General features: G+C 38.6%; 1 protein-coding gene across 2 annotated transcripts in view; it reads right to left on the reverse strand.

The window, feature by feature from the left end:
• Positions 1–1,567: 1,567 nt before the first annotated feature.
• KIAA1958 (KIAA1958 ortholog) overlaps positions 1,568–14,785 on the reverse strand; it is a 187,020-nt gene continuing 173,802 nt past the window's right edge. For both annotated transcript variants that reach the window (XM_067743643.1, XM_067743644.1), the window contains one exon: positions 1,568–11,657. In XM_067743643.1, coding sequence (XP_067599744.1) covers positions 10,851–11,657 — 807 coding nt within the window. In that variant the 3' untranslated portion in view covers positions 1,568–10,850. The remainder of the gene's footprint in view (positions 11,658–14,785) is intronic.

Genomic DNA, 14,785 nt, shown 5'->3' on the forward strand with positions numbered 1-14,785 from the left:
GAGATGGAACAGACTGAAACAAGCCAAAAGGTACTGTTCCTGAGAGATGCCCTCAGGCACTGGGAAAGAATGTCTTGACACCTAAGGGAGAGTGGGCAGGCACCAGGCCATTGACGCCTCTAGCTCTGTCTACCCTACCTAATACACCCTTGCTGGTCCTTGCCTGCAGGTTCTCTCATTCTTTCAAGGTTTCGGTAGCACATAGTTTCCAGAGCAATGCCATGAGGAGTAATTGTCCTCAGGCCTAGAAGGCCATGTGCTACCCCAGGCCTTCTGGGGCCCTGGCTCAGTGTGCCCATCTTGGGTACTTTCAGCATGATGGATCACATCTCAATCTGTATGTGACAGCTAAGGCTGCTGGGATCAACCATATTTCCACAGATCGACTCTCTGTATTAAAGGGAGAGACAAAATGTGTTGCTATGTAGTAGATGCAAACCAGGCCCTGTTAACAATTAAAATTTCACTGGTTCTCGCCATTACTGTTACAACTCACCACCCTTGCCTGAAGATGCTCCTTGGGTGTCATCTAGAGGGCCTCACTTGTATTTGTCAGCATCGTTACTCTCACCTCTCCTCAGGTCCTTCCTTTCGGCTTGAAGATTCTGTGATTCTATAAGACTGGTAAGGAGGGTTGTGGAGTCTCTAGTACAAGAGCTTTTTGTGTGTTTATTTTAAAGTCTGCCTTACAGAAAATTTCAAACATCTACAAAAAAAGAGAGAAGAGTATAATGAATGCTCATGTACCCACTGATCTGCTTTAACGATTTATATCCCATCTACACCTCTATCTTCTCTACCCCTCTGGATTATTTTGAAGAAGATTCTTAAATATTTTAGCATAGATCTCAAAAAGACAACTCATTTTTAAAAAATCTAGTGCAGGAGTTTTTAAACTTGGGTTTATGTATGTAATGTTGCATGCAAGTACGCATCTTCTTGAGAAAATGACCTACAGCTCTCATCAAATTTTTTAACTGGTTCAGGAGTCTAAGATTTTAAAAATCATTGCTCTAAGCAAAACAATGAGAAGAGATTAAATTTGCTTTAGGGTCAATATTTGTGAATGAAACCTCTCATCTTTTCACCATTACCACCATTACACTCATTCTTAAGTATTTTTCAGAAACTTGTTTCCTAGGAATGATTTTAGCTGTTGTATATATAGAACAGTAAATTTCAACTTTAAAAGGTTTTAGGATTAAATGCACTCTCCAAAAGCCATAAATACTAATTTAAAGAGCAGAAAAACATTAGAGGCATGTATACAATGGTCAATATACAGTCACCATGAGAGCTTTCCAAATGGGCCCTCAGCCTGCCAAGTGAAGGAATCTATATCAGAGAACCAGAGGGAGAGTCAGTCAGAACTGATTTCACCAGAAGCATTAGCTCAGAGGCAGAGAATACAGGCACAGAACTGCTCAAAATGTCCCTACGTTTTGCAAAATACAAAGGACAACATACTTCCAGGAATGTGATGCTAAAATAAAAAAATTCAGAAACCATGCATACTGCTGATTAAGTTAAAATTACGCAGTTATTTTAATAAAACAGACATAAAATATACATTAACATTTTCTTTATTTTCAAAAATCTGGGTTAAACAGGCAAGCTGCATGTACATAAACCAAACCAAACAACACACCAACAACTTAAAAAAAACAAAACAAAAAAACCCCAGAAACTTGCAAATTGTTAAGACTATACTGGACTATCAACTAGAGGGCTGGACTAAATGAACAAGAAACCCTGACGCTCTATGACATAAAACTGATGCCATACGTGCTTTCCCACTCGGGTGATCCCACGTGCACATACATGTGTGTACATGTGCAGGCATCACTGGAGGAAGAAAGAAAAAGTTGAAAATGGTACAATAAAATAATTCAAGTTACTGACCATTTCCTCTGTCCTTCAGAGTGATGTTTCCAGTGTTAAGAAATTATGGATGCCTCCTCTACATTTAAAAAAAAATCCAGAACAGTGAAAACACCAGGACACAGTTTTATTGCTATCTTTTGGAACGTACGGCTACACAGAAAATATTAAAAATTTCAATAAAAGCAACGTGTTTCTTGTCTAAGTAGTTAAAGTGAACAGACTTTTGTTAGTCACAGCCAAGCAGGAGGAGACCCTGGGAAAGGTTATAATTGGAGCTTTTCCAGAAGAGGCTCCTACCATCTGCAAGAGGTTTGCTATGCTTCAGAAGGAAAAACGAAGCAAACGCAAAGCAACCCATTCACTTTTGCATTTCTAAATTTAAAGTAAACATGCTGGTGTTGTTGAAATTTTAATTTCCAGTTTAAATTGTCATGACCACTTGGGGCACAGATAAAACCTTTATATGACCAGGAAGGAACTGAGCAAGGCCAATGACAGTGTTCCTGTGTGTTTTCAAGTCTGTTCAGTGCAAGCAAATGAAAACCAAAAGAAAGCAACCCAGCTTTAGTTCTAACACTGATAACTGTAGACCCTGGAAGGAAGTAATTTAGTGGGTTTTTTTGTGTTTTTGTTTGTTTGTTTTTACTGCTTTTATTCCCTTACTATCTGAATTTAAACACAGTTCCATAAAACTTCAAGTATAGCTAAGGAAAGCACCTCACTGCCCCCAGCCAGCTTCCTGCTGTTGAAACTGAACTTTTCTGGCATTTGTATTCTAAAACAAGTTTCATTTCTCCTGATCTCTTGTTAAAACACAGATTTTATCTTCTGTAATTTTCTAATTTTGCACCTGTTGTTAGTTCCGAGTTTGGGAAGAGTGGAGAAGCACACAGGATGGCCTCCACAAGCTCTGGTCTAGGCTATCAGACACCAGGACGAACGTGGGGACCCCTTGCCTTTTCTCACTTGGAAGCAAGGGACTCTTTCAGGATAGTGTTTTAAATGGTAGTGGGGAAAACAGCAATTTAAATTTTATTTGTAGAAAAAAGTATCTGAATTTTCTATTTTTACTATAATGATCATGCATCACTTCAGTAATAAAAATAAAGAAACAATGCTGTGAGGTGGCAATTGTTTTTAGGTCCATTTTCTTGTATTAGTTCAGCCCATTTTAAGTGAGGACTTTGGGCATTTGGGGAGATTTTTGTCTTCTCGCCATATTACCTATTTAAAAGCATACATCTTTCTTCCAGTGGGTAATGATCTGACACCCCACAGTCCCTTGAAATTATGATATTCAACAACAACAAAATTTAACCAAGCTTTGTAGGTTGCAGTATAATTTATCTTTTTAAGAATAGTACATAGATGGTTTCCTTCAATGCTTGTCACAACTAAAAATATTTTCCATATCTTTACACATAAAATGTGTATCAAATACCGAAGTCACCTTTTCCCCTCAGAATTCCCTATCGTTTCCTGGCACTTAGTGCTATAGAGTAGAAGTCTGGAGCCAGAATGTTCTTTTGTTTTCTGATAGGCAACTTATTTCTGTCTGACTGAATGCCTACAGGATTTTTCATTCTTTATCCTTGGTAGTTTAAAATTTTGCCAGGAGGTGATTAGGTACAAGTCTCTTTCACTTGTTTTTTTTTTTGGCCTGGAATGCAGTGAGACCTTTCAATCTAAATACACAGATTTTTGTTTTGTTCAGGAAAGATTTCATTTTTATAGTCTAATGATATTTTTCTTAATATACTCCTTCCATCAGGAAAGCAAATATCAGTAATGTTAGCTAATGTTCTGTCTTCCAAATCCATTATCTTTCCCCTATTTTCATCTCCTGTTTCTTTTGAAAGAATGATAGGAAGAAAATCTCGTTTGTTCTTCACACTGATATATATATATATTTTTTTGGCCACATCCCGCAGCATGCGGGATTACTTCCCTGACCAGGGATCGAACCCGTGCCCCCTGAAGTGGAAGCGCGGCGTCTTAACCACTGGACCACCAGGGAAGTCCCACACTGAGTTTTTTATAAGCATCTGTATTATTCTTTTCTACTTCCAATGTGGATTTTAATCTGCTATTGTGTTTTTAGCTTCCTTGAAATCCTTCTTTCTAGTTTATCTTCTTTTTCATTTTATTCCGGTGCCTTTTTCTCTTAATCCATTCCCATTTTAAGATAACATACTATTGCTGCATAGAAGCAATTCTTCTGTTCCTTCAATTATGACGAAGAGAATCCTAAAATTTTCTTGTTTCTTGCAGTAGACTACTTTCAACTGTTCTGGAAGTTGTTCATTTTCCTTCATTCAGTCACATTTTTTTTTTTTTAATGCCGCATTTGTTTTCTCTGTACTCATCCTTAAATGGTCCTTTCTCCTCAAACCCAGTATTTGCCTTTCATTTTGCTATCTGTCCACTTGAGTGTTTGTCAAATCCCTTTTTTGGATGCACAGGTTGAGGGTAAGAAGATGTACATATTTCCATGTCCAGTTTCTAGTTTAACACTTTTCTATTGAAGTGGCATCCTTTTCCTTTCTATTGTCTGGTTTTCTGGATCTCTGATCCAACACCATACATGAAAAATCACAATATTTGCATTTTCTGCTACTTGCTTATTTATTGTTTTTGTCCTCACCTAAAGGGCGTTTTTCTCAGAATGCACTATGCCTCCAACAGATCCTCTCTGCTTGCTGCTCACATTTTAGCCCTAGAACTTGGAGCTGGACTGAATGAAGAGGAGGTGGGTGGGGAGATGGGAGAGAGGGTGGGATAGAGAAGCTTTTCACTTTATAGTGTGGCATCTGGTTAAGAGAAAGGATAAGCCAGTTATTTTTCTGGCACCAGAGCTCTGAGTGAGGAGACTGACATGGTTAATGAGAACAAGTATTAAATATCTTTCAGATTTTCTATTTCACAGAACCTGTTTCATGAAGCAAAGCGAAAGAAAACAGTGAGCTACAACCTGAAAGGTTTTGTCTCACTTTACTTCCAAATGCCTTGTAAATTGTATTGATTCCTTCTAGATTCTAGAATTGAGAGGTGGCCTTCTTCTGGGTCTATATGAGTGTTTTTCTTGGAAGGCAGGAAGTCAATGGGGCCTTCTGCCAGACAGCTCCATTAATTAATTTTTTAAAATCCAAATCTTCCAGCTATGGTATGGAGGAAAGATTCTGGATTAATTTTCTAGTCCTGAATCTACTACTTATTGTCTTGCTGACCTTGGATGGGCCCTTTAATATCTCTGGGCTTCGATTTTCTTATTGGTAAAATGGGGGATTTTGATTAGGCTGTCTCAGAGTTACCTAGAACCTTTTATTTTTTAAGCCTCAAAACAAAAAAATCCCCATGCCCTGATAAAGGAAAGAATAGAAAACAAATGACTAAATAAGTACATTTTGCTATGAGGTTGCTTTAGCCTAAAGATTATAAAAATCCTCTGACATCAAAATTAAAAAGTGAAAGCAAAAACCCTGAGCATGTAATTGTGATGTAGGCTAGGAAGCCCTTTACGTTTTAAGCAATGATACCCATTCAAAACAGGTGCAGTTTGTAAACGACTTGACTTTTATTAGAATAAACTGGCATGAACATCTGCCCTTTAAGGTAGACAATAGATAATATGAGTTATTTATTGGATAAACACAGAAGGTTCTCAGTAGGCAGAAAATGTTATACTTATTCATAGAAAACCACCAGGCTTTCCAGGAACTATTGAATTATACCAATATATTGAATTAGTAAGAGAGTACATATAAGGTATGACACAGTATGGTTTGAGAAATGAAATATTTCCCAAACAAATAGAAACTGTTTAATTTTTTAAAAGCTCTGTGATAAATGGACCTCTTTGGGCCTGAAGAAGGCAGTTTAGTTTAATGCATTGAGCACTGTATTTGGAGTCAGAAGACCTGGGTTCAAACTTAAGTTCTCCAACTTCTTAGCTCTGTGAGACTTTGGGAAATTTACTTAACTTCTCTGAGCCTTGGTTTCTCAGTAAGTAAAATGGGAATAATTAGACCTACCCTGCAGAGCTGTTGTGAGAATTAAATGAGAATACGAGGAAGCTGTGCGAAAGCACTTACCACAGTTAGTGTTAGTCAAATCTGAATCTTCCAGAAACTTATTTGAACAAATCAGTAAAAATAACTACAGTTAAATGTAAATCAATTAAATCAGTTATTCTGACCATAAAATATTTAGGAGCCCATTCTCAGTGGGGGAGAGGGATCTATCTAATTGCTTTTAATAGTAATGGAAGCAATATGCATCTACATATAATCCAGTGAGTTTTCTTTTTGGTCTTAACAAGTATTTCCTGAAATTATTAATTTCCATATGAACTGCATTAGATCAACAATAAAGCACTTTAATGGAGCATAAAAATCTGATTCTCATCAACAATTAAAACATAGGGAACCTCTCTGGATTTCTTGGGCTATAAAGAACTAGAAGTACTCAAAATCATCATCAAAATAGGCAAACTTTGCCAGAAGGATGGGCAGCCTCCCTCAAAGGAGTTTTGGGAAATCCTATGATGTCAGGATACATGGATACAGAACACATAGGAACTTCCAGAGATAAGCTAGTTTTTCATTCCCCACAGCCTCCTCTTCTCTCAGAAAGGGAGTTCAGCCTTAGGTCATCACCAATCTCTCCCTTCACTCCTGTTTTTGCTTAGGTGATAATTTATATGGAAAAACACAACTAAGATTTTTACTTAAGAACTTTGCCTAAACAACTGAATGTTTTTCTCTTAAAACAGAGCATTAAAAATTCACCCCAAAAGTAAAAGCATTTAAAGATATACGTGAATTTGAAACTTTTGATGCATTCTTCGGTTCAGGGCTGTTTGTTAACAGTTTCTCAATATGTATGGGTCTTAACTTAGGCTAAATTGGAGCGCCCGAGGGAAAATGAGGTAACTCTTCTTTGAGATCTTCATCGTTTGCATTTCTTGCTGCCTAAAGTTAACTGGTTACTAGCTCAAGAACCCACTGTTAGCAATCCAGATTTCAACAAAAGCAACAAAGTGATGCTTGTTTGATAAGAGTAATATTTAAACATAAATATTTGTTTATTTAAGTGGTAACAATGTGGTTAGTGTTAGCCTAACCTGAGAAAAATAACATTCTGCTGCCTGTAGAGATAGCAAAATAATTTAAAGAGCTGTCAAACTTAAAATTTCAAGAAAATTGTTATTCCTCAAGCAAGCGTTCCAATATAGCGAGAAGCACTCACTTAGGAGATTCAGCATATGATCTTGAGGAATTAGGAATTTTGCCTCCTAGTTTTGCCACTTCCTAACTACATGGCCTTGAGGAACTGCAGAAATGTAACATTATTCACTTTGGAGATGATCTCTTCCGATGATCTCCTTTCACAGCTGAGGAAAGTGAGACCAGCATTTACCAAGTGAGTAGAGAAGGCGCTGCCAGCCTGGTAATCTTCCTTCTATAGCCAGAGGCTTCCGCTTCTACAGGAGGATTATTTTGTCTAGATCTTCTCCACAGCTGTCTATGAACATGCTGATAGGGTGGGTATAGCGCGATGCTTTTAATGAGGTTGAATTAAAATAAAAATCAAAGTAACAGAGTTTCACACTTCTATAAACATTTATCAGTCAGGGCAGATTAATACAGCATATAATCCAAGGAAAGCTGGGAAATGCCACATGACCGAGGAGACCATTTGTTTCACAACTTTGGTTAGGTTTTCCCATAATACTTCCCTTTGCAAACACACTAAACCATGGGAAAACTTTCTCCTAACGCCTCTCAGGGCTTCTCTATACTTTAATTGTTTTTGCTTATATCTGAGGTATCAGGGCTTGGAGGTGCTGGAGGTAGAATTTATGGGTATAAATGTGACCACATTATCAGGTTTGCTTTCCTCTTCAAGTTTAACAGTTTAAAGGAGAGAGAATCTCCATAATGGAAGGAATAAGTGGTATAGTGCAGATTAGGTGGATAATATTATTACTCTTACCAAAGGTTGTAACTAAAATAACTAAGATTTATTGCATAAATAATACTATGTGCCCGGTGCTGTGCTAAAGCCTTTATACTTCATTGACTCATACCCTTCAAGCTGATGCCCCCATCATCTCTGCTGGAATAAACTTCCAAGGGGAGACTGGCTAAATTCTGGGGAGGAGGTACCAGGCGAGCGGGGCTTCCTTTAGAGCAGGTGCAGAAGGTGCTGGGGGCAAGAGCTCACCCAAAGGACTCCCTGGGTCGTCCCATAACACCTACAGCACCACCATTCCTGAGGCAGAGCCACGGCCACTTGAGCCTCGGTGAATGTGCAAGTTCCCGGTATTCATTCCCACTTTTGAATACAAAAAACACTAAAGGTAAGTAGAGAAAAAACTCTTAACCTCCCTCTTTCTTCTCTTGGGAATCTCCTTTCTCCTGGCTTAGGCCAAGAGTAGAAAACCCTGCAGTCCCCAGAGGGTATGGTTTACAGCTGGCCGAAAAGACAGAACAACTGCCTTAGCTCTGAAGCCCAACAAGAACTAGCTACTCTGCCCCTCCCTTCAGATCCTCTGAGCATGGACACACCATATAGATGGATAGGTGCTTCACCATATTAGCAGGTTTACTAGGTGTTATCACATATAAACTTAAAGTGTGTGTGCACATACACACATACACATCTACACACCAATATATAATAGACAAAGTACCTATACAGTGGGTGGCACAGGAGGCATGCAATGAATGGCATTTAGGATGCTGAGATACGATTCTTTCCTTCCATCAGGTACCACGGGAGATTCTACCTCCTGACTTTGATTATAATCATTCACTTCAGAACTCTGAGGGTTGAAAGCCCATCAAATAGGTGATAAGCGACAAACCTGAGGCAGAGATTGTTACTCAGCTGATAAAAAGCCACTATCAACAGAAAGATTACAGCCTCTGGATCAGTTATTGCTACTTTTGGAAATGTTAAAATCTGAAAAGATCCCAGTGATATCTAATGGCAATTTCTTCTTGAATCGATTTAAAATAAAAATGGGAGGTTTTATTAATTAAGCTGCAGGCCCTGCCCAGTAGTTCACATAGGTTATATTTCTGTTTAAGTGCAGTACCGACAAGAAAAACCACCATGTGCTTTCCTCAAACAAAATTTCCTTTGGGTGTTCACCCACTAAAGGAAACTGTACCTCGTGTTTTGTGTCTCTTTTAATCAAAACCTTAAAATCCCTATAGGAAACTACAACAGAACAGTGTGCAATATCAAGTCATAACACTGCTTATTAAAGATTACCTGTTATTTATATACAGATGGAGACATACCAAAGTTAATCTATATTCAGGAAAGATCAACTAGTAAACGAAATAAATGTGCAGGAACTAAAAAGGGAACAACATTAAACCTTAAGGCAGCATTGGTTGAGTCTTCTCTGGTAAAGGAAGTATGATATATTTCAATGACCAGTGAATGATTTTTTAAAACAATTAAAATAAATACTAAAATAATGTTTTGAAAAAGAAATAGGGCTGATTTTAGGACTCCTACAAAATGAATGTATACTAGACTTTCAACTGTGGACTGGAAAACATACACAGGAACAAAATGGTATGAAGTTGTAGCAGTCTTTCCTCAAATACAAAATAAAGATTCCCTAGAAATTATTATTATTATTAATTAGTCCTCTTTGGGCTCCTTTTTCACTTATTCAGAGCAGTTATTATAACATTCTGTTAATGTTTGAATGACAAGTGGTCAGATTTAATCTCACCTGAGTGAAATGATTTCAAACTACACTGATAACCTATCATCATGGTCTGATTTTTCAACTCTGTGCTTGTTGCTGGGTTTGCTTACCTGGTAGGTTGCCTACATCCTCGTGTCCCAAGCATTGGTGCCAACCTAAAATGATGAGATCTCTTGTGGCTGAAAGAGTCATACTTTGACAAAAATATTTCAAAACTCTTTAATAAACATGTGTTGGAATTTGTTTTCTTTGCAGCTTGTTCTGTTGGATTTTCCTGGTTACGCCTGAAAATTACTTTCAGTTGTTTTACAGTCCAGTGCTATATGCTGGAACAACTGTATGACACAAGGAACAGATGAAAAAAAACAAACTCTAAAAAATGTTCAAACGAAAATAGCTTTCACATGATGCTGAGAAAGAAAACGTAGGCACTTCTGCTTCAGGAGGTTTTTCACGTTTTGATCGCAGACCGCTTTTCCAAGACACTTTCTCTACTACTAGAAATTCCCTCATTGTACAAACCATCTAGTTCATCGGAAACCTTGTTCTCACAAGCACCGTTTGGTGCATTAATCTTTTCTCATAAAACTGTCTCCACTGATGCAGAGGTCAAGTCCTCCCAGGGCTGAGAGCAGTCCCCACTTTCCTATCAGCGTGACTGAGCGTAGCTCCACGACCTTCCATCAACCAAGGCTGCTTGCTCTGCAGGACCCAGTTATCCATCAACAAAACATAAGGAGGAGTGCCAGGTGCCATTTTTCTCCTGGAAATAGTTAACACGTCTGCCTCTCCCTTCCTAGCTCCTCACTGTGAGTGTAATTCCACAAAGTGTGTATAACATTCTAAAGCTACTAGGCTACTGGGATTTTTTTTTAATGACTACTTAAACGGTTTTCTTCCCCACTCCCTTTTATTTTTTTTGAGAAAATCTGTGCTAAAAAGGCACTAGATAAAATGAACTTCCTCACTCTTGTGTATGTAGTAATTTATACAGTGCGTTAGACTCTATAATTTAACAAAGGTGACACACATCTGGATAAAACATCCTAAAGATTCATCTACTTTCAGTTAAAAAAACAAATGCAAAGTCAAAGAAATAGGAAGTCCCACTGACAGGGACCAGCCTGACCATGAAATCACGGTCATCCCTGCCACCTCAGAACTCTGGCCTTGGCTGCGGGGGGAGCGCCCCCCTGCCAGGTGTGTTGGGTGGTGGCCGGGACCCAGGGGAGACTCACTGGCAGCAGCTGTGGGAGCCAAGCCTCCTGGAGACCTGAGTAAATGAGACGAAGGTGAAGTTCTCACAGTTTTCCAGCTTGACCTTCTTGGCTAAGTTCGGGACAATTCCCCGAAGAGACCTCAGTCCCATCCTCTGTTCCTCGTACCACACGCTGCCCATGTCTGTGGCCTCCTTCCTGGCGGTAAGGTAGAAAGGGGACTTGGCCTCCATCTGGGTGGGTGGTCGGTGGATGTACATGTACTTGTAGAGGAGGCAGTAAGGGCACTGTTTGTGTCCCCTGGAATGCTCATGGTAGATCTTCCCGTGGCACACTCGAGTGGAACCACTCCGACTCTCCCGCTTGACACTGTCTGTCCGGGCGAAATAGGGCTGGTTCTGTGGGTCTTTGAGCAGCTCGATGTCACCATACATCAGATCAGCATGCTCCTGCAGCGTCCGCATATTCAGGTATTGGCTGTTGTACTTGACCACGGTGGACAGAAGGGTGATGGGGCTGTCATCCCCCAGACACCCTGCCTGCCACATCTCCTCCTCATCAGAGAGGGAGAAGTAGACGATGTTGCGAGAACGGGCACCTGACATCCCTGCCTTACTCAGCACCCACAGCTTCTCCTTGAGCTTCTTGGTGGAGGAGCTGAAGGTGCTGCTGGTGATGGAGAAGCCCACGCCCGCATTCTTCAGGATGCGGTCCAGGCCTCGGCGGATGGCGTGCAGCGACGTGGCCAGGAAGTCTGAGCCGTCGCTCTTCTTAACGGTGACATAAAAGTTCTCGAGCAGCTCGTTCAGCTTCACTGCAGGGATCTCAAATGAGACAAACACTGAGGTTACAAATTTGCGGACACCCAAGTAGCCAGACCCCTCCTTCCTTCTCCTGATCCTCACCAGGGGCTGTATTTTGCAGAGCCCTCTAGAGGGCTGCCTTCTTAGCATGATATAGTGGAAAAAACAGTGAATTTCACGCTGGAAGATCTAGGTTCCACACTGGGCTCCACTTAGTCCCTTTAAACCTCAGTGTTCTAAGCAAACAGGATGGGAGATAATAATCATACCTTCTCAAAGAATTATTGTAATGCTTAAATAAAGTAGTGGACGTGAAAGGGTTTGTAAATAGTAATGAACACACATACACACAACATATATATATATATATGTAATTATTTTTATTTTTATTATTGGCCTTGTAACTTTCACTGTTCCTCTCTGGAAAGCCCTTTCGTCTCTTTTCTAGGATATCATTTCCTTCCCTCCCCTTCAATAAAATTCAGCCATCCTCTTTGAAGAATTCCTGAACTAAACTTATCGAACTCTGAATCATTCCGACATTACTTTCCCTGATCTCTGCATGTACTTGGTGCTGAAGGGAAAGATGACTCACATGTCCATTTTGCACAGCAAGTTAATGCCCCTTGATTCTTCACTTGAATTTATCTGAATAAGTCTGGAAATATTTCTGACTTAACGATCGATAGGGCTTCAATGTCAATATTTGTTCAAAAGATATGAAAGACTTAATGATTATACTGACAATTAGAGAGTGCTCCTTATTTAGGCATGGCAGGAGGAGGAAGGTTGGTGGGTAAGAAAGCTTTACTTTCAAGAGGGAGCCATAAAGATAAAACCAGACCTTGCTCATAGTCAGTTTAGGTTGAATACACATTCTAGGACAAAAGATAGTCTCAATAAGAGATGTTTTAAAAGTAGAAACTGTACAGGTAACACTCATTCTTCTAATAGCCCTTGGGTCAAAGAGGAAAATAAAAACTGAATTATAGATTAAAAATGAGGCAAACTGAAAACATTACATATCAAAATGTATGAGGTGTTGCCAAATATACTCCAATAACACCACAGTCTTAAACTCCTTTGTTAGAAACTTTATTAAAAATAAGCGAACACTATTCAACACAAAAGACTAGAAAAAGTAAATCAAATTCAAAAATAGAGTGAATCAATAAAAATAAAACAAATTAATGAACTGGAAAAGATATAAATTGGTATAGATAAAAAATGAAAACATGTAATCTTTGAAAAGACGTATAAAGTTGACAAACTTCTAGCAAATATGATAGAAAGAAAGAGAGAGAAAGAAGAGGAAAGGAAATATAATATAAACAATATTAGGAATGAGAAAGACCATAACTACAGAAAATGAATAAAGAATATGAAAGAATATCATAAACTTTATGCATATTAATTTGAAAATATAAATAACCTGAACAATTTTCTAGCAAAATATAAATTACCAAAGTTGGTTCAATAAGAGGTAAGAGATCTGAAGAGCCCCAAACAAAAGAAGAGAATGAAATGACTGTCAAAGATGTATGTCACTCATAAAGAGATGGCGTTATGGAGTTGATTCAGCTTTTCTTTTGTATGTAAACAGTTTTGGAGCACAGGAAAAATAAGTGTTCTTCATTTTTTTTCTAATCCAAATATAGTAGATATTATACCAAAGACGCAAGAGGGAGGAGATATGGGAACATATGTATATGTATAACTGATTCACTTTGTTATAAAGCAGAAACTAACACACCATTGTAAAGCAATTATACTCCAATAAAGATGATAAAAAAACCCCAAAAAAGTATATGAATATAAATGTAAACTGCCCTAAGTAAAGTACTAGTGATTTCCACTTTGCCCAGCACCAATGTAAAACAAAATGTACACACGTTAGAACCATGCGAGCAAGGGCATGGCTCTGATATGCACAAGTAGCAGTTAACATGGTACCAGCAAAATGAGGGCTGCCTATATTATCAAATTCAGGACTGCAGGAAAGCAATCTACATCGAGACCAGTAGGGATTATCAGAGTATAAGGATGATTCAATAGTAATAAATACTTCAATATAATTGACTCATTTATATATTAAGGAGAAAAAATATGAAGCTGAAAATTACTGAAAAATTATTTGAAAGAATATGCTATCCACTTCAAATTTTCAAAATGCAAATTAAATTTAGATTGGAAGAAAAAATATCCTCTTACTATAACGAAGAGTATTTAACAGACATGAACTATAAAAATTACACTCAAGATGAATCAAAACTACAATGAGGTATCACCTCACACCAGTCAGAATGACCATCATCAAAAAATCTACAAACAATAAATGCTGGAGAGGGTGTGGAGAAAAGGGAACCCTCTTGTACTGTTGGTGGGAATGTAAATTGATACAGCCACTATGGAGAACAGTATGGAGGTTCCTTAAAGAACTAAATATAGAACTACTATATGACCCAGCCATCCCACTACTGGGCATATACCCTGAGAAAACCATAATTCAAAAAGAGTCATGTACCACAGTGTTCACTGCAGCTCTATTTACAATAGCCAGGACATGGAAGCAACCTAAGTGTCCATCGACAGATGAATGGATAAAGAAGATGTGGCACATATATACAATGGAATATTACTCAGCCATAAAAAGGAACGAAACTGAGTTATTTATAGTGAGGCGGATGGACCTAGAGTCTGTCATACACAGTGAAGTAAGTCAGAAAGAGAAAAACAAATACCATATGCTAACACATATATATGGAATCTAAAAAAAAATGGTTCTGAAGAACCTAGGGTCAGGATGGGAATAAAGATGCAGATGTAGAGAATGGACTTGAGGACATGGGGAGGGGGAAGTGTAAGCTGGGACAAAGTGAGAGAGTGGCATGGACATATATACACTACTACCAAATATAAAATAGATAGCTAGTGGGAAGCAGCCGCATAGCACAGGGAGATCATCTCGGTGCTTTGTGTCCACCTAGAGGGGTGGGATAGGGAGGGTGGGAGGGAAACACAAGCGGGAGGAGATATGGGGATATACGTATATGTATAGCTGATTCACTTTGTTATAAAGCAGAAACTAACACACCATTGTAAAGCAATTATACTCCAATAAAGATGTTAAAAAAAATTACACCAAGATG

This window comes from Pseudorca crassidens, chromosome 7 (genome assembly GCF_039906515.1).
Source record: "Pseudorca crassidens isolate mPseCra1 chromosome 7, mPseCra1.hap1, whole genome shotgun sequence".
Lineage (NCBI taxonomy): Eukaryota > Metazoa > Chordata > Mammalia > Artiodactyla > Delphinidae > Pseudorca > Pseudorca crassidens.